The 20315-nt window shown below is 33.9% G+C and overlaps 1 protein-coding gene across 3 annotated transcripts in view; it reads right to left on the bottom strand.

Moving 5' to 3' along the window:
* Positions 1 to 20315, bottom strand: part of PDS5A (PDS5 cohesin associated factor A) — a 166836-nt gene that overhangs the window by 81338 nt on the left and 65183 nt on the right. For all 3 annotated transcript variants that reach the window (XM_049886936.1, XM_049886938.1, XM_049886937.1), the window contains 8 exons: positions 16631 to 16757; positions 14629 to 14709; positions 13473 to 13613; positions 8780 to 8895; positions 6564 to 6658; positions 4923 to 5068; positions 2230 to 2381; positions 882 to 995 (listed from right to left, as the gene is read on the bottom strand). In XM_049886936.1, the coding sequence (XP_049742893.1) occupies positions 882 to 995; positions 2230 to 2381; positions 4923 to 5068; positions 6564 to 6658; positions 8780 to 8895; positions 13473 to 13613; positions 14629 to 14709; positions 16631 to 16757 (972 nt within the window). The remainder of the gene's footprint in view (positions 1 to 881; positions 996 to 2229; positions 2382 to 4922; positions 5069 to 6563; positions 6659 to 8779; positions 8896 to 13472; positions 13614 to 14628; positions 14710 to 16630; positions 16758 to 20315) is intronic.

Genomic DNA, 20315 nt, shown 5'->3' with positions numbered 1-20315 from the left:
TTAGATAGTAATATTACATAATGTTAAATTCCTTGATTTTGTTAACATACTCTAGTTATGGTTATATAAGAGAACAGCCTTGTTCCTAGGGAATATATACTGAAGTATTTAGGGGTAAAGGGATCCAATGTCTGCAAATAACTCTCAAATAGTTCACAACAAAATGTGAATATAAAGACACATACAACAAATGATAAATCAAGTTGTTAAACTTATAAATCTGGGTAAAAGGGATATGGCAATGCTTTCACTATTTTTGAAACTTTCCTGTGAATTTTAAATTACATGAAAATTAAAAGTTATACAAACATACACATACACACACACACACAGAAGAATCCAAATTCTCAGTGATGAGACTCATTTACTTTCTAAAAGCCTTATTAACAGGGTTTGACCACACATCTTGGTTTGCCTGCAGCAGTTCCATTTTATGCCAGTTGTTCCGGCGAAATTATTAGTGTCCCCTATCACTCTAAAAAAATATTCCAGTTTAGATAATCAATTATATGGTTACCCTACTTATAGGTGATTTGCATATGTTCTCCTGATAAAGAACCAATACCTTAAGCTTTAACAAAGCTGTAATAGTGGAATTTAGACACTGGTCAACGGGTAAACAAAAGATATTCTGGCATGGGGACTTCCTGAAATCCCTGAAACCATATTTCTAACATAGCTGATCATCTGCCTATGTACACAGGAGTATTTTTACTTTCAACTGACCTGAATTTAAATCATTTTTTTCTCTTATATTTACCTGATGTAATTGATTCAATTAGAAGCAACAACCCCATCAAAAACAATTTTTTAAATTAGATGAAGTAATTCTATAAAATCTTTAGAAGATACACCAAACAGTCATATAAAAAGTAACTTACTTTACAGCATTTGGATCCAAACTAGCATATAAATAATACAAGCATTTCATTCTCTCTTCTGTTTCCAGGTTGTGGGGGACAAGATACTGAGCAAAGATTTTCTCTACCAATAGCCTATGAAAGGAACAAAACAAACAAACAGAAAAAAACCAACAACAACAACAACATAATAATCCAATCTTTTAAAAGACATATAATTATTTTATATTTTAACCATCTCATGAAAATGTAACCATACCAATGGTGATTATCTATGTGGGCAAGTATGATAAAAAGACCAATATGTGATCAGTTCCCTTCCCTGAAAGATTTTCAATAGTTATTTTTAAACTTAGTGCTATGGCTGCCATTTGTGACTGTATTTTTTTATTTGTCAGCATGAAACATTTCTTTCTGGGGGGCTATATGATATTCTTAAACACAGGGTGCCGGGCTGTTCATCTATTCTTCGGCAGTCCCGAGCTGTATCAAATTCTTTAATAGTACATACAAAGGTATAGTCCCAAGCATAGCTAATTCTCAAGAAACACATCAGTTTCCTCTGATTACAGTTCAGCTTCTTTCCCATGTTGTCATTTAGTAAAAATGGGCAACTCCCTTTGTATCACTTCCTAAAAATTTAGCTTTCCCTGTGGATATCTCCTTGCTCTTCTCTCCAGATATAAACTCCTTACCAATACTGAAATATCCTTCTAGCTAAGCTTATATCTATCATTCAACATCACCGAAATAAGAAAACACAAGGCTCTTCATTAACCAATACTTATTTATAGATGCAAAGTCATCAGTCTAAAAAAAAAATTGCAAAGTATTTTGCAAAAACCAAGTATCCCCAGTACGATTCATCATACAGCTACAAGTAACATTCAGAAAATAAAAACAACACAGTAATTTCTCCATTGGGATTAATAAGGTTGAAAAAAGGAAAATAATAACTACTAGTTATTGAATAGTGCTGGATTGCCAGGTACTGGGCTAGGGAACTTTACAGTAATTATTAATCTACATGACAATCCTGTTAGAAAAGCATTATTATTCTCCTTTTTATATAAAACTGAGGCTCACGGAAGCTAAGTCACCTACGCAAAAGCACAGAGCTAATACTGAGCAGAGTTAACTTTTGGTCTCAGGCCTTTCTGACTCCAAAGCTGAGGCCTATTTCACTATATTATGCCACTTTAAAATCTTGATTAGAGTCTTATTTAAACACAGTATATACAAATAAGCAGAAAGTGCTTTCTAAACTTAGAAATACATTACATATAAAAATTAAATAGAAATGAATTATAGTTTTACAAAATTAAATACAGCTTTACATTCAACCATTCTACCAACATATTAGACTCACTTGTCATCGATGCTATTCTGATAATAAATATGCAAAAGTTTGTCCTTTATCCAGCTGACTTTTTCTGCAGCTTCCTTTCCTGCTTCACCATGAAGACAATATTTCTTATAAAGCTGAGCCAGACCCATCATAGCCTCTTTTCTTACTCGCCACTGCAAAGTATAAAGTTTATTGGATGAGCTAGACATTAAAACTTTAAAGAAAATTATCCGGAAGATTAATCAATATACAACAGAAGGGAGAGACTTACCAGATGACATCAAAGAAACAGCCATCAGAATTTAGAGGGAAAATAAACTAATTTCTGACTATTTTTTCCAGAAAGGCATACTCAGCATTGCAAAACTGAGACAGATGTGCTTTAGCAAGCAACACAGCTATATTTTAAACTGCATATATTACAGTAATCTGTAATAACTGCCACGGCTTCACTAGGTTGTACAATCAGTCTTACGTGTGCATATGGAAACTGGCACAATGGTTTTTTTCATAACAGGCAGGGAAGTGGCTTTACCAAAAATTTTCAGTCTGTTGCTATTTAGAAGGAAGGTTAATTATTCAATGCAAACAGTGCTAAATGATTTATCAATTTTTTATTTCCCTCAAAGCCAAGCAGCAGTAAATTTTACAGAACATTTCATTCAATTCTCTCTAAAACTTTCTGGCCAAATTTTAAAAGTGACTAAAAGGTAAAGACAATATCTAATTAATTCAACAAACAAAACCCCTATCATTTGACTGCTCATCAGAATAAAAAGTACAAAATTTAGTATCAAGAATTTTGAAATTACAAAGTTAGCAAGGACCTTAGAGATCATGCTAAGTGAACTTCCTTACTTGGTAGATTACAGCAAATGATTAACTCAGTCACACAAAGATAACTAGTAGAAGACTTTTGGGAAAGTTTTACTAAGGAAGGAAAGAAAGTTGGTAGGAGGTGATAAGGATGAAGGAGAATATAAACACCTAGAGTGAAGGCTGTCATGATAAAATGCAACAAAAACAGCAATCAAAAAAGATATTTCTCTCAATACCAATTCAGAGTATCTGTATTTGATTTATTTAAGTATATACCTCCTTACAGATTTTTTAGATCATTTTATCATTTTTAAGCTACTTAGTGGAAAAAATAAAACTGCTTTTACCACATAGCAGATATCAGATGCGTTTTGACACTTCTTATAAAAAACCAAAAATTCGAGCAATGAAATCAAAGATTAAGTCCAGTCCCACATTTTATAAAGGAGAAAACAAATTTCAAAAAGGTCACATCCAAGTTCATCTAATTTAGATCTAAATCCAAGTCTTAAAATGCCCAATGAGTGCTCTTGTGATTACATCATGTAGTCTCAGAACACCCACTAACCAAACCCAATGCCATCAAGTCGTTTCCGACTCATAGCAATCCTACAGGACAGAGTAGAACTGCCCCATAGAGTTTCCAAGAAGTGCCTAACAGATTCGAACTGCTGACCTTTTGGTAGCAGCGGTAGCACTTAACCACTACGCCACCAGGGTTTCCCCGCTACCAGAAAGATTCATTTATTTGACTCTTTCTGAAACCATGAAACAAACATTGAGAGAAAAAAAAAAAAAAAAACCCACCGTCATCGAGTTGATTCTGACTCATAGCGACCCTATAGGTGGATCTGAACTGCTGACCTTTTGGTTAGCAGCGGTAGCTCTTAACCATTACACCACCAGGGTTTCCACACTAGGAGAAGTAGGAGTGAAATTTTTCTAAGAGGAAAGTACACAAATGGCAATATCATAAACTGAAGGGGGGGGGAGAGGAAAGTAGGTGAGTTGCCAACTAACCACTAGATGGAGTGTCATCTCATTTAAATTAAAACCAAAGGGAAAAAATCTTCAAAGATAGAATTGCCGACTTGTTGAATAAGTTAAAAAGTCCACTTTACATATCTGCCCCATGACTAAAACTATCTTTTGCTATATTTCATAACTAAGAACTATTCCTCTTCTCCCCTAAATTATAACTAAACCACATTGGTTTCTGGAGGACAGGTTTTACTGCAAGGCAACCTTTGTTAAAGATGTTAATAAGTAGCATACCTAATCAGCCTGCCTTGCATGTCTATCTTATGCTTATGGTTGGCACTTTACAGTAACAAGTGCTATTGCTGTTCTTAGCACTACTTTTCCTCATCAACCCACATTTCTAGTTGCATCAAATAGAGGAAATCTCACAACAAAAGTAAACACATAACCACCATTTCTGCCCTTAGCCTGGCATAGCAATGTGAAAACTTCACTGTCTTAGAAAGTATGACATTCTTTTAATTCAGTGAATGACAGACAGATCTTGCTAAGTTACACAAGACAGTCACTTTTAGAAATACTAACTATAAATAGTTGACCCATCACTATTCTTATATAAGTGAAAGGATAAAACAAAACTTGTTTAATTTATCTGTTCTTTTATAAAGGAAAGCTAGAAGAGAAACCCATGTCTAAGATCTGAAAAGCTATAGAGTTCAATGTATTTATTCATGAAGACAATCAAGTGAAAGGTACAATGGAAACACACAAGTTATTAGCTATTTATTAATCTGACTTTCACAAAGAAACACTTTAAATAGAAAATAACTCCTATACTATCCAGCAAACAATTTAAACACAGTAACACTCAATAAACACAGTAAACACAAAGTAAGAAAATTCCTCAGATTTACCCGTTTGTCCAGTGTTCTTTCCCTTACAAAGCCAAGTAGCTGATCATTGACTAAGGCAAGGTCTCTTTTGGCGGCTGTTATTATAGTAACGATAACGTCATGACGAATGGCCTCTTCTGGATCATGTGACCTAACTTTCAAATATTCTGTAATAACAGAAAAGTTAAGCTGTTAGCTATGTAGTTTGTCATCAATCAAAATGACGGAAAAGACTAATGCTTTAAGATTTTGTCCCTACTAAGCAATGTTTGCTAAAATGTGACATGAATTAAAATCATTTTATTTTTGAGTAAGCAGTACATTATGTAATCATAAAATAAACTAAACCATACAACTTATCAGTACACTGTCATATCTTAATAAATACTGGCAGTCCCCATGTTACCAACTTTGGATTTACGTACAACCCGTATTCAGGGCTAATACCACAATATGTAAAAACAGTGCAGCCAGAGAGTACTAAATAGACATATATATTCCTGAGGTATTTTACCTGTTGATTTGTCTTTTCCATTACATTAAAAATACTGCTGTGTAAAATACAGGCAGTCCCTGGGTTATGACTCATAGTTACGAACCAACCCTCATAAAGCCTATCATATTAAAAATTCGAGGAACATATAATGGTTTGTAGTAACAAACAGGTGCTACCTTGCAATATGCATCAAAACGTTATTGCTGTATTATTATATTACAGATATTTTAGTGTATTTGGAAGGTTTCTTTAATTTTTTTATGCATAGAAAGGTACGATATACTATTAAAAAAACAAAAACCCACTGCGGTCGAGTCAATTTCGACTCAGAGAGACCCTAACAGGACAGAGTAGAACTGCCCTATACAGTTTCCAAGGAGTGCCTGGTGGATTTGAACTGCCAGTCTTTTGGTTAGCAACCGTAGCACTTAACGACTATGCCACCAGGGTTTCCAATATACTATATACTAAGACAAATATTTGACTAATTGATGTTAGATACAAATCATGCCCAACTGTTCCAACTTTCGTACATATTCGACTTAAAGACAGACTTAGGAATGGAACTTTCTCATAATCTGGGGACTGCTGGTAATGTATTTTACATAGACTATCCTGGAAAATTCACATCACAGTATACTTGATTTACATAGTTTAGAATTTCAGTTACAAAGTAAAAGATTTTTTTTTTTTAATAACTATAGGAAATTAGCTGACAGACACCTGTGTGTTACACAACATAAAATCTAAACTAACATTCTATGACTTCTAAAAAAAATTCCAATATAACTCACAATACAAACTAAATCAAAACAAAAAAATGTTATCTTCTTTTTTTTCCTGGTAACATTTTGAAGGAAACAATTTTCTACTACCAAATAGGTAGGTTCGAATGCTCTGGGTTCAGGCAAAGAGTCAGAAGAAATTCTAGTACAGAAGATAATCACTTTTCCCTTTATTATTAGGCATATTACTATCTTTAATTATCATATAGATATAATAATTTGTGTCCAAAGTCAATATTGTGTAAGCTAGTCCATGACTGATATAGACCTAAAACTGTGCCCGAGTTAAAACCTATTCAGAAAATGAAGTTGGGTTACAGGTGACACCTAAAATATATTTATGTGCTTACTCTAAAATTTACAATAAACCAGCTAGCTTACCTGTGAGATCCTTTGCTAAATCTGGGTGGTTCATTAAGCAGTGACTGGCAAATTTCACACTTTCTAATCTCACAGGAACATGGATGTCATTAAATCTACAAAAGATTGCTAAATTTTAATTGTAAATAAACCTATTTCTTTTCAGATAAGGTATATCTTGAGAGGATTATAAATGCTTAATATCAACAGTTAATGATTAGACAATTTGTTGATTATTCTAATGATAGCTTATATGTTCCAAAGGAAGAATATAAAGTATAGTACTAACAAGTGAAAATATACATAATTTCACACATTTTCATAGCAAAATTTGTTTACCATGTTAAAGCAAACAAAAAACAGTATAAACACATCCTCCAACTCAAACTACCAAATTCCTAGAGCCAAAACACTTAGGAGTTTAAAATTATGCTATAAAACAAAAAATAAAAATTCAAAACACACAAAGTCTGCTTCAAAAATATGCTTATAAAAGGAAAATATCGGGGAGCAAGAGAAGGGAAGCCAATCCTATATAAAAGGAGGAGCCAGAAGTTAAAAATGAGTGCATTTTTTTGCCTTACAATACAAAATGTTATGCTGCCTTATAACACAGAAGTTTCAATTGGCCAGGGCCAGCTTGTAGTAAAATGTTCTTTTAAAGGCCAATAAAACACCACACAAATTCAAAACTGCATTTAATAAAGACCAGCTGAGCAACTTTCAAATTTAAATTTATTATCGGGCAATGTTTTAAAATTACATTTGTTGATTACAAATAGATTTTATATAGCAGGGAATATTTTTATTTTTGAAGTGGTCTCATAAAATATTATAATAAGTGTCTTAAAGTCTATGGCCTCCCACTTTCTTATGTCGAGCTAATCATCTTATTTTAATGAAATCTTTCATTTAGAATTTACATTTTTTAACTGCAAGGGAAAAAATGAAATATTAACATCAAGTAATATTACAGAATATCAAAATGCAATGCTATAATTAAGAAAAATTATGGAATGAACAGAAAGACTGACAGTGTTTCTTTATTTCTATGAGCTAGAGACGTGTCACTAGAGTTGGCAGTGAATGGAAAATGATGAATGTAGGGAACCTGATATGCTTAACTTAGTTTTTTACAACCAACTCTGGTGAAAAACTGAGCCTTGCATTTTTTCTCAAATGTTTTACTATATATACTGATGTCAATCACAGGGGCAGAGAATTCTTTCTATCTGCACAAGTTTAGTTGCTTCATTCCCTCTATACTAAATTCTTATGGAATAGAGTTTATTTAAATATTCGGCTTTTATTCTTTTTAAGAGCTTCAAAACAGCCTGTTTTGAGCCAATAAAAGCTAAGATATCATTATGTCAGTGTCAGATATTTCCCAGATTTGTTTGTTGTTTTAATATATAAAGTAGAATCATTATAAAGATGACTACTACCATGAGTTTAAGAGAATCTGAGCCAACTTTGGAAACAGCTGAACTACACTACAGTGAATCTCAAACGTTCTCCAGAATACTAATTGTAAAAATATACTTTTCAAACACTTTTTGAAGCAAAGGAAATATGTAAACTGAAGGCAAGGGGGAGTTTAATAAATTTCAGAGATTTTTAAACCTTACCATCAACCTGAAAACAGCATAATCATTCTAAGTTTTGAGAAGAAACATTAAAAACTATGAGTTAAGAGCAATATTTTCAATTTTACAATCATATATTTTCAATTTTATTGAAAATATATGAAATCATATATTTTCAATTTTATTGAAAATATATGAAATCATATATCATATATTTTCAATTTTAAAATTACATCAATTTAGTTAAAAACACATCATACAATTAGATAAGCTACAGACCCAAAGGACAAGCACTAGAAAATGAGTAAGTTGCTAGACTGACAAATGCCATGGATTCTTAAAACTGGGCCAGTATGTCTTTAGTCTCATGCTTTATTTAAAAATGTGAAGACTTAGAACATCCTCAGATGTTATCTATTTATTCTAATGATGTTATTTTAGCACAAAAAAGGTAAGTGTTTTATGGGCAAAAACAAGCTTTCTAAAAAATCTGTCCTATAATTTATTCTCTAAGAAATATAACAACACAGATTCCATAGAAACCAGCAGATATCAATTAGGGTTTTGATGTGTGGTTTTAATCAAGTGAACCCTATTGACTGGCCTCCCAAACATAAAAGTCAGAATTCACGGAATTGCATGTTCTCTTACCGTCCAAGAAAACATTGCCAAAGTGGACGATTCTGTGTTGCCAAATCAGAATCTTTAGAACCAAACAATTTAGCGAGAAGTCGAACAACAGCTAAACGTTCTTCTCCATCATTGCTCTAAGAAGAAAAAAAAAGAATAAATGAAGCCTGAGGTTATTTATCAAATTTCATATATATGCTTATAATGGTGAGAACTTTATATCATATGGTTTTCTGCTCTTATTTTACACTCTCCCAACTGCTAATTTATGCCTACTTCACAGTTTGTTTGCACATTCGCTATAGATGTTAAAGAAATAAGGTAACCATTCAAGTCTAACATTTTCTAAGAGCCCTAGTAAAAAATTCTGTGAAGGACAAAGATGCAAATAATTCCTGCCCTAATAAGCTTTCTTTTAAAGACATCAATCCTATAATTTAAGCTCTGATATAAACAGCCTCATAGATGCCAAAGAAGCCAACACACATCAATTAAGGTTATGATATGTGAAGTTGTAATCAAGTGTCCCTTAGTGACTGGAGAACATGACATTAAAGAATGTCAGGATTCAGGAGAACTAATTTTAATATCAGAGCAAGATTCTTAAGTGGATCTAAAGGGTTAGGTGAATTGAACACTACGAAAAAGTAAGATTTAGTTTAAAGCTGTTTTTTTTTTTTTTTTTTTTTAAGGTCCTCCTTATTTTTTTATCCTGAACCAATGTATGGTATGAAAGTTCTGTGATGCTATGAAAGACTAGTGATACCACATCATAATGTAAATTATGTTGAAACCATATGATGTGTGAAATGTTTTAAAAATCAAATATTCACTAGGAAAATAAATGCAATACTTTAAAGCAATTGCTAATTTTTGTAAGTGTTCAAATACAATGTGTGTCTAAAGCAACACAAGGAATCCAATTTAAAAAAAAATTGTGTGGAAAAGAAAAAAGTTAAAACAGAAAACAACTACCATAGAAATATTGTCTTTTCCCTATGAATGTTTTAACTCCCACGAATAGAAGTGGTGTGAGTAGAACAGGTACACTTAACAGATGTAAAAATGAAAACTATATCAAGTTTTAACACTTATAATTATGAACAACAAAAACAATTTTCTTAGACAAAGTTTTTCTCAAGCAAAATGAAACAATCACAGTAGTGCAGCCTTTTAATCTTTTAAGAACAATCATTCCTTAAAAGTCAAACAGTGGAATGAGTGGAAGTTTTGTATTACTTGGAAGTGACTATTTTAATAGATTAGTGATTATTTCAAATGCTGGTGGGACATCTCACATCCATATATTGAACTACTGGAACAAAGAGCTAAGTGAGAACTTGCCCCCCCCCCCAACCTTTTTATAATTTAGAATACATTCCTTGAGTGAGGTTAGAATATGACTGTAGTAATGGTAATGTTTTTCCTGTGCAACAATCATTCGGTATCTCTCATTTACAACTGTATTATTAATCTATTCCAAAGTGAAAATGATCCCATTAAAGATATTACACAAATATTGTCTGAACTACAAATACACATTTTTAATAATTAATAGTGGATAAAAGTGAGAAATTCCGCATTAGCAGTTTACCAACGACTTTCTAAAAGAACTTTAATAAAAAGTCAGTCTAGTTTTCATTTCTCTCCAATCCTAGCCTCAAAAGATAACTAACTCTATTATTGTTTAAAATTGCAAAGTAATTGATTTAGAGCTCCGTAAAGCATAATTTTTACTCCAACCAGGTTAAGACAAATATGACCATTTTATAATGCTTTTAAATTTTAGGAATAAATATAAATGCCAGTCTCTCTCTTTCCCAGTCTACCAGCCATTATAAAAGGTGGGGACAAGGGACAGTCTTAAATGTAAAACGTGATGCATTTCCTGAAACTGTGGCCAAGGCTGCTAAGTAACACAACTCTAGTAAACCCCTTTACACATGTAAGAATAGCACTCTGTTGACTTGTGACTGAGAAGCATTTTTCAAACATTTTTCTATTCTCTAAGGACTGTAACTAATGACTCTGAACTATAAAAATGTATGGTCACACACTAATTCAGAAATACTAATTCAGAGATACAACTACAGAAAATCACCACAGCCATAAAAACTTCCTAGGCTATTTGCTTGGCATATCTTGGTGAAGCCAAGGTTGCTATGAGTTGGAATCAACTCGACAGCAACAGGTTTTTTTTTTAAACTATATTATATATCTATATATAGTACCTCAACTAATCTGAATCTCAGTTTCTTCATTTGTGATGAGAAAACTAATACCTGCACAGGCTAGGGTTGCAGCCAGGAGCAAACAAGAACACAGGTGATGGCACCTCTATATTGTAAGACAATAAACAAAATATTATTATTTAGACACAATAATAATTCACTATAAAGTTTTTAAAGAAGCGAATTTACCTAAGAACACAGAAAAACATAAAAATCAATGGCCTTGTGTTCGATATATTATACTAAAAGAGACTACACAGTCAGCTACAGCATTTACTGACTATAGTTGACTACAGCGCTCACATATTAAACAGGAATTTTTAAAAAATCTATAAAAAAAAGTCTTGTTTATGTGCCTTTAAGACCAGGACTATGAAATCAAATTATATCAATGAAGAAGAACATGGGGACTGTGGTAAACTGGAAAGCTCACACCCATTTAAGAAGGTGCTACTACTCAATTCCAGCCATTTTGCTGCCATGCAGACAGAGAAGGATCCAATGTTGCTAGATTTTCTGATTTTTTTTTTTTTTAAAAGAAAAACCAGATATCTGGATCTTTAAACAAAATCTCCTGATTTTTAAATTCATTCATTCATTTGGTACTAGCAACGAAAGAGAAAATCTTTGTATGAGTCAAATAAAGTCTACTTTGGGCTGGATTCAACTTACTAGCAACCTGTGCTTTTACCTACAGTAAAAGAATAACGTGTAACAGCCACTCCAGCTTGGCTTCCTCAGTTTACAGTCCATAAAAAGGAAAACCTAAAAGTCTAGTTCCCAGTCCCTTCCACCATCTTATCAGGGCAGTATTGCTTAAGAGGCTTGATTTTACATGCTCAGACTCTATGACTAAATTAGGATGGCAATATTTTAATTCCTTACACCTGGAAATAATTTGGTATGCAGATATCTTCAGGCTGTTGTTAAAATAAATTCTTAATGGTAAAAAAAAAAACCCAAACTTGTTCTCTATATAAAACATTTTCCCTACAACCAGAGTTTGTTAGAAGCCAGGTACAGAGTCTTTTATAACACATGTATGTTTAATTATCTATACTTGTTTTAAGAATCTGAAAATCTGAGTTCTAATCCCACACTTGCTTTGACTGTATGACTAGGCAAAATACTTCATCTTTTCATCTAAAAAATCAAGCTGTAATGCTAGACCCAATTATAATACAGTATGACTTACAGATCAAATAAGATATTGGATATAACCATGGTTTTAGGGGACATCTAGGTCAATTGCCATAATAAAGTTTATTAAGAAAATGTTCTGCATCCCACTTTGAAGAGTGGCATCTGGGGTCTTAAAAGCTTGCCAGCGACCATCTAAGATGCATCAATTGGTCCCACCTGGCATAAAGGAGAATGAAGAGCCCCAAAGACATGAGGAAAATATTAGCGCAAGAGACAAAAGAGCCACATAAACCAGAGACTCCATGAGCCCAAGACTGCAACTAGATGGTGCCTGGCTACCACCAAAGACCACTCTCACAGGGAACACAACAGAGAGTCCCTTGATGGATCAGGAGAAAAGTGGGGTGTAGAACTCAAATTCATGTAAAAAGACCAGACTTAATGGTCTGATTGAGTCTGGAGGAACCCTTGAAGACATGGCCCCCAGACGCTGTTAACCCAGAACTAAAACAATTCCCAAAACCCACTCTTCAAAGATTAGACTCGATATAAAACGTAATGCTCGTGAAGGGTATGCTTCTTAGTTCAAGTAGATACAGAAGACTAAATGGATGGCTCCTCTCAGAGGCAGAATGAGAAGACAGAAAGGGACAGGAGCTAGCTAGATGGACATGAGAAACCCGGGGTGGAAAGGGGTAGCGTGCTGTCACATTACAGGGACTGCAACTAGTGTCACATAACAATACGTATATGAATTTTTGCAACAGAAATTAACTTGAGCTGTAAACTTTCACCTAAAACACAATTAAAAAACGGTATTGTATCTAAAAAAGTCTTTCAAAAATACAGTGTACTGTATAAAACATAAAATGTTACCTCTTATCAAGTTTTTAATTTTGTTTGAGTTACAAATTCCTTGCTTAGTTGGCTATAAAAACATAGATGCATTCCCAAGGCATACAGTAACATTTCTGTCTTTGATCTATACCATGAAAAGACCTCACAGTTGTAATCAACACCCTCTGAGCCCTCCGTTTAGAATCTTTTGATATCCTAACACAAAACTACCTAATAATATCATTTAATACCCAATTGTATTACAACTTACTAGAATAACACTTTTTTTCCCCTATCTATTATTTGTGTCATTGTGTTTCGCAGCAGATATTTAACAACTGGGTATGTTAATGCAATTTTGCAATGTAAGTTCTCAGGTGAGAATTAACTAAATATTAGAAAATAAATTAGAACTCATTTTATTTTCTTACAGTCAGAAAAACTATGTGATACACATTTTTACCTTAAAGTTTAAAAGGTTTAAAAATTTTAGTCAATCCTACCTTCAGTTTGAATTCAAGCTGCGGCATGACAGATAATAATAAATGAGGATCTATAGCAAAAAGTTCCTGAATCAGATCAAATACATGTTCTGACAAATCACTTACTGAAGACCTTCCCAGCACCAGAACTTGATTGAAAAACTACAGGAGATATTAAAAATACACATTTCATTAAAAAACTTGCATAGGTTTTCTATAAACATATATATTTTCAAGTACTGTATAACCAGGCATTGCATATACAACTGAAGGGGATGATGCAGGATAGGTGTTTTGATTAATAATATATAATGAGACAGTCACCTAAACAGCAGAAGAATAAATCTCCAAATACAGAGAAAATCAATATGAAGTCAGGAATGTTACAGAGAGAAAAGTAAAAGAAGAGGGTTGTTAACTTTGTTTCAAACGAGGTTGACACTTCTAGGAATCTTAACTTTCATTAAAAAAAATTTTTTTTAGATTGTTTATGTGGCTCATTATAGAGAAATTTCCTTGTAGCAGAAAAAATGTAAAAAGATCCAACCTTTTTATTTTCACGTCTTAATTTTTCCATGAATTTAGTAATAGAGTATTTAAAGGGGAAGATGAATTTTTGTTTTTTGTTTTTTTTTTGATAGTAACAAGAGAAAGCTGATACATTTTTAATCAAAGAACCAAGAGAAGATGATGATACAAAACCTATTAAAAAAAAATGCCAGGGAGAAAATAAGGGAAATACAAGATCACAAATTAAAGACACCTCCCTCCTCCAACACGCACAGAAAAATTAAAGACAGACACAGAGACCTAAAGATGAACATGAAGAGAGAAAGTGAAACAGATCAACATATTCAGGAGATAAAAAGATACACATAAATACAAAGGTAGCAGAAGAAGTAGTGGGGGTTGTAGTCAGGTTTTCAATTCCATCTTGTGCCATTTAAAAGTAATGCCGATAAGTTTTTTTTTTTGCCAATAAGGGTTTTAAAGCTATGCTGCATTTTTCTAACTTTAGTTACATTTGCACATACCACTTCTTTCATATTTGCTCTGAATAGATGAAATTAAGTTGACAGGCTAAATAAACCTATATATATATGAGAGATTCTAACAAATTAGTTCACTAGATTAAGAATGACACAATTACAGAATAAACAGAGGCAGAAATACATACGTTGGCAATGCATGCCTCAATAGTCTGGACTGTCCTTTTTAGCAGGACTTTTGCAAGGTCAAAGGACTGCTTATTTAAGTTCTGGAAAAAAAAAATGAAAACGTTCAAAGTTACAACTGAATTAATTAGTAAATTTATGAGACAGCACCACTAGAACACTATATAGTCTTTCAATCTATTAAAATAATGAGCAAAAAATTGAACCTGGGTCCCATTCAGGATTTTACCCAATACCCCCCCCGAGTCACATGGTCTTAAATGCAAAGGTGTAAACTGAACACAACTAGGAATCAAAACCTAAAATGCATTAGACAGCCCAAATCCCAAGTGCAACCCAGTATTAAGTTTATTAAACTGAAAATGGATCTATGGCTTTTTGGTTCAATAATCTCAACCAATTTGAACTGGCAACTACATGTATATATTTTAAATATACACATGTGTAACTCACCATGCTCAATATTTCATTGTGTAATAATGTGTGTCCTGAAGAACAAACCTCAGATGTGTTCCAAGTAAAAAGGGTTCTTGATCAACTGTATTTTTGAAATACTGATTATGTTCCTTCCTCAAGAGTCCTAATGTACTTTAACGAATTGAAGTGGTTGAGAAAGACTGTAGAAAAGATACCTATTCAATTTTTTAAAAACTTATTGAAAAAGAATTCTTGTTTTGAATAATACCTATTAACACCTTCCTACTTCGAAGTTTTGGACCAAACTGAGATGTATTCACCATCATCTTACACCTCTCCCCAGAAGAGGCTAAGAAAATCTATACTTTAGGACAGTAGACAGCAAACTTTTTCTCTAAAGGGCCAGGTGGTAAATACTCTAGGCTTTGGGCCCCTAAAACATTTAGTCTTGCTACAAATACTCAACTCTGCTGTTGTAATACGAAAGCAGCCATACACAAAATGAAAATGAATGAACATGGCTGTATGTCAATAAAACTTTATTTACATAAATAGGCAGTGAGCCAAATTTGTTCTACAAGAGGTAGCTTCCTGACCTCTACCCTTGGCTTTTATTCTATTGGCAAAAGGATAGAATTAGTGCAAAATTAAGGTAACTTTTCTATTTTCATAAAGGGTGTATTTCCCACTCATAAAAATACTCTCTAACTAGAATATAAATGCAAAATATGCTTCTTATTCCTCTCAAAGTTCTTCTCTTATTCTGCCTGAGATATACTCCCTTTTGACACACTGTCAAAACTTTTACCAACTACAGATTAAGTTGAATTAACAAAATACAAAAATATTTAGAGTCAAGAGAAGAATTTAAAGTTAATCACATCTTATTGCAAGTAAGTTTAGTTAAACACACTTCCCCTAACATCTGGTAACAGGCCACTGAACCACTAGTGGAAAAGAAAAGCAGGGCAAATATAGAGAATGGGGTAGGCCTGAGTACAGCCAAGTGGGAGAGCCTGTGGTGAGCCAGTTTTTCAATTACTTAGGAAGAACTGGCAGGGAGAAATAGGAAAAGGAGATAGGGAGGGATGACACAGCTCTGAATCATCCTTTCCTCCTTAACATTAATGATATAGCTTCTGTTTCTGCCTAAATCTTTTCCTGAAAATGCCTAAGAAAGATAAACTATATGGATTCTGAGAAGAACTCTGAATCCCCAAGCTCCACATCTATGTATATATGAGGAAATACGTTTTCTTTTCCTAATAAAACTAATCCGAGAAAAAACAGTCCAACCCCTTACAATTCCCAGATTAGATAGGAATGGTAAAGATGAAAACAGCATACAACAGTATGAAAATACGTCTCAATGTAATAATATGTTAACTAACATATCTTCTAAAAACAGTAATAGCTACAAGAATAATGTGTGCTACTGTATTTTGACGGCACTGGGTTTTTAATATTTTATTTGGGGCTGGGGTGCGACAGTAAGAACAATTATGTAGGACGATAAATGGTCAAAAAACAATTATTCATTCATATGTGTAGTACCGTCATTAATATTAGTCTTTATTCCTTACAGACCTTATGTGCAGGAATGAGGTTAATAAGAATGGAGTCCAACAATTCTTGAGTAACTCCATCACCTTCCATGATGATAGAACTCATCAAGTCCAGCATGTGCATTTGTACCTTCTTATTGTGGCTATTGCTAAAATAAAAAGGAAAAAAAATTCAAAGATTTACATAGAGAAAATTAAGCTTCCCAGTTTAAAAGAATAATCTCAGATGTAAAAAGATTTTCACGTAAAAGAATCATGTCAATAACGGCAAGGGAGTTTTGATTTCCCTGTATACTTTCTCCCTCTGCTGACTACTGTAGCAGCTGTAATTTATTGTTGTAAAGTATTTTAATAAAACAAAGACCTTAAAAATGAACTAGGTCCCTACCCAATAAGTATTCCAAGAGTGAGTTAAATTCAGCCAAACAAAAACGTCAACATCAAAGAAAGAACACTTTTGCTTATATATGTCCTAGATTTTTAAAGGTGGTAAAATTTAAAGTAGGGAAACAACAACAAAAGTGTACAAGGTAATAAAGGTAGACAGTTTTTCAATTTTTTTACCTTTTAGATCTTAATGGATTCCCCAAAATAAGATAAAGCGATAGTGAAATGCAAAAAAGCCTAAGCAAACTCAAGTAATTTGTTTTTCTTTGCCAATAACAGTTCTAATTCACCAATACTAAAATTCAAAAGTTTGATCTAAACACAATGGAATACTACACAACGATAGAGAACAATGATAAATCCTCAAAACATCTTACAAAATGGATGAACCTGGAGGGCATTATGCTGAGTGAAAGAAGTCAATCACAAAGGGACAAATATTGAATGAAGCCACTATTACAAAAACCAAGGAAAGGTTTACACATAGAAAAAAACAATCTTTGATGGTTATGAAGGAAGGGAGGTGTGGGGACAGGAAATCACTAACTAGATAGTAGACAAATGCTAACTTTGGTGAAGTGAAGAAAGACAACATACAATATAGCAGAAGTAGCACAACTTGACCAAGGCAAAGCCACAGAAGCTTCTTAGACACATCCAAACACCTTGAGGGACCGAGTTACTGGGGCCGAGGGCTGGGAAACATGGTCTCAGGGGACATGTAGGTCAAGTGGAATAATGCAGTTCATAAAGAAAAATGTTCTACATCCTACTTTGAGAGTAGCGTCTAGGTCTTAAAAGCTTGCAAGTGGCCATCTAAAATACATCTATTGGTCCCCATTATGTCTGGAGCAAAGGATAATGAAGAAAGCCAAAGACAAAAGGAAAATATTAGTCCAGGGGACTAAAGGATCACATGAACCACAGCCTCCACCAGCCTGAGCCCAGAAGAACTAGATGGTGCTCAACTGCCACCACTGATGGCTGTGACAGGGATCACAATAGAGGGTTCTGGACAGAGTGGGAGGAAAACATAGAACAAAATTCAAATTCACACACACACACAAAAAAAACCAGACTTACTGGGCTGACAGAGCCTGGAGGAACCCCTGAGACTATGGCCCTTGCTAACTCAGAACTGAAGCCACTCCCAAAGTCTACGTTTCAGCCAAGGATTAGACAGGCCTATAAAACAAACAATTACACACTCAAGGAACATGCGTCTTAGTTCAATCAAGTATACTAGACCAAGCAGGCAACACCTGCCCAAAAGCAAAGATGAGAAGGCAGGAGGAACAGGAAAACTGAACGAATGGACATGGGGAGCCCGGGGTGGAAAGAGAAAGGGGAGAGTGCTGGCACAATGCAGGGATTCCAACCAATGTCAGAAAACAACCTATGTATAAATGTTTTAATGAGAAATGGATTTGCGTTGTAAACTTTCACCTAAAATACACATACCCTAAAGTTTGATCTGAAATGGTCACCAAAACTTATGACTAGAAAGTTCTGAAAATATCACCCTGGAATCTTTCAAAGAATTTCAAACAAACAAATGAAAAATCAACAAAGTATAAAAGATAAGACAAAGAATCCATTCTAGTTCTGCTTCCTTAACCAGTGAAGAGTCAACTGTAGCCTCCTCAGTGAATATGCCTACTGCTAATATAAACTTAAAAAGGCAGCCCGCATCACTTAACAATTTGTGTAGAAATTGTTGAATGAGGAACTAAACCGCTATGTAAACCACCACTGAAAACACAATAAAATAAAAAAAAAGGTGGGGGGGGGGGGAGAACAGGCTACAAAACTGTTAAAATTGGTAGAATATCCAGGCTTCTCTCTGACTGCATTTTAACTAAAGACTCAACCTGCCCATTTCCCACATTTATTAGAACATACATGCAGAGACAAAAAAAAAAAAAAGATAATTTAGTTATACTACTGTAGATATATATATTATTATTTTTTTTTTACTGTAGATATACAGGGAAGTTTAATCAAAATTAAAGTAAAATTTAAAAGGTGGGAGAGAGAGGGAAAGAGTTTCTATTAATGGTGGTAGAATAATTTGTAAACAGTGGTGATGGCTGCACAACATGAATATAACCCATGTCATGAAATTGTACATGTAAAAAATGCTGCCATTGACAAATGTCTTCTTATATACATTTTACCACAATAAAACAAGGACTATAATAAATTTTGATATCATTTATCTCTTATCTATAATTTAAAAAATTAACTTGAAATAGTGAATAATAGTCTGGTTGGAAACTCAGTGGCAAAACACAAAAATGAAAATAAAAGTTTGTGGAAAATGGTCACCCCTTCACAGATACGGTTTTCTACAACTTCTAGTAGATAACCCTCTTCCAAGCCCTCTCCCAAATATCTTACTTACTTAAGATCAAGAGTGTGCGGGGCCATTTATATAGCTGTACGTATGTATGTATGTGTGATAAGTAGATGAAATGCAGAGAGTAGAGATATTCAGCTTGATGCATAAAAGAATGACTAGACTACTGGCTCTCAGATTTATATATATTTTGGGAGTCGGAAAGCAGTGGAGTGAAATTACAAAAGTATTTCCACATACTCCACCAATCCAAATCAATAAGCTCCTTAAGACTTGTACTTCCAGCCAAGATGGAATAACAGGGATAGGATTTACCTTTCTACCTAAACAACTAAAAACCAGAAAAAACATACGAACAACAGTTTTCAGACACTGGATATCATGAAGATGTTGCTGGGAGGGGGATAATAAATGAGGTAAATTTTCCCCAGCTTACTGCCTTGTGAGAGTTTCTAGGCCACAGTGCAGGGAGGTGAACCCTGGCAGAGTCTGGGGCAACCACAGTTCACATGGCAGAATACCAGAGAGAAGAGAGCCTCCCACAGAGCAAGCTCTGGAGATCTGCTGAGTACCCCCGAGTCTTCAACTACTTAGTGATCAACAAGTGCATGTGAAAAAAATTACTGAAAGCTGGGGAAATAACTACCTGAAAGGAGCACAGAAAATAAATCCTGAAGCTCACATAATTCAGGGTATAGTGCACGTTCCCACCAGCCAGAGTGGAAAACCTTGTAATTCACAGGGCATCTGGCAGAGCAATCAGAAGGGTACTGCCTCTGTTGTGAGGCAAAATCAGCCCTAGACTAAAGGTTGGTCTGGTATCCCAAGTGGTTTAATGTAAGTGTAATTGGAGTCTCTGAAAGCAGAGGGCAGAACAGGAAAAAAAAAATTTTTTTTTATTGTGCTTTAAGTGAAAGTTTATAAATCAAGTCAGTCTCTCAAACAAAAATTTATATACACC

This window comes from Elephas maximus, chromosome 5 (genome assembly GCF_024166365.1).
Source record: "Elephas maximus indicus isolate mEleMax1 chromosome 5, mEleMax1 primary haplotype, whole genome shotgun sequence".
In the NCBI taxonomy this organism is placed as follows: domain Eukaryota; kingdom Metazoa; phylum Chordata; class Mammalia; order Proboscidea; family Elephantidae; genus Elephas; species Elephas maximus.
The sequence above is the reverse complement of the archived record's forward strand: the minus strand, read 5'-3'. Positions and strand labels throughout refer to the sequence as shown.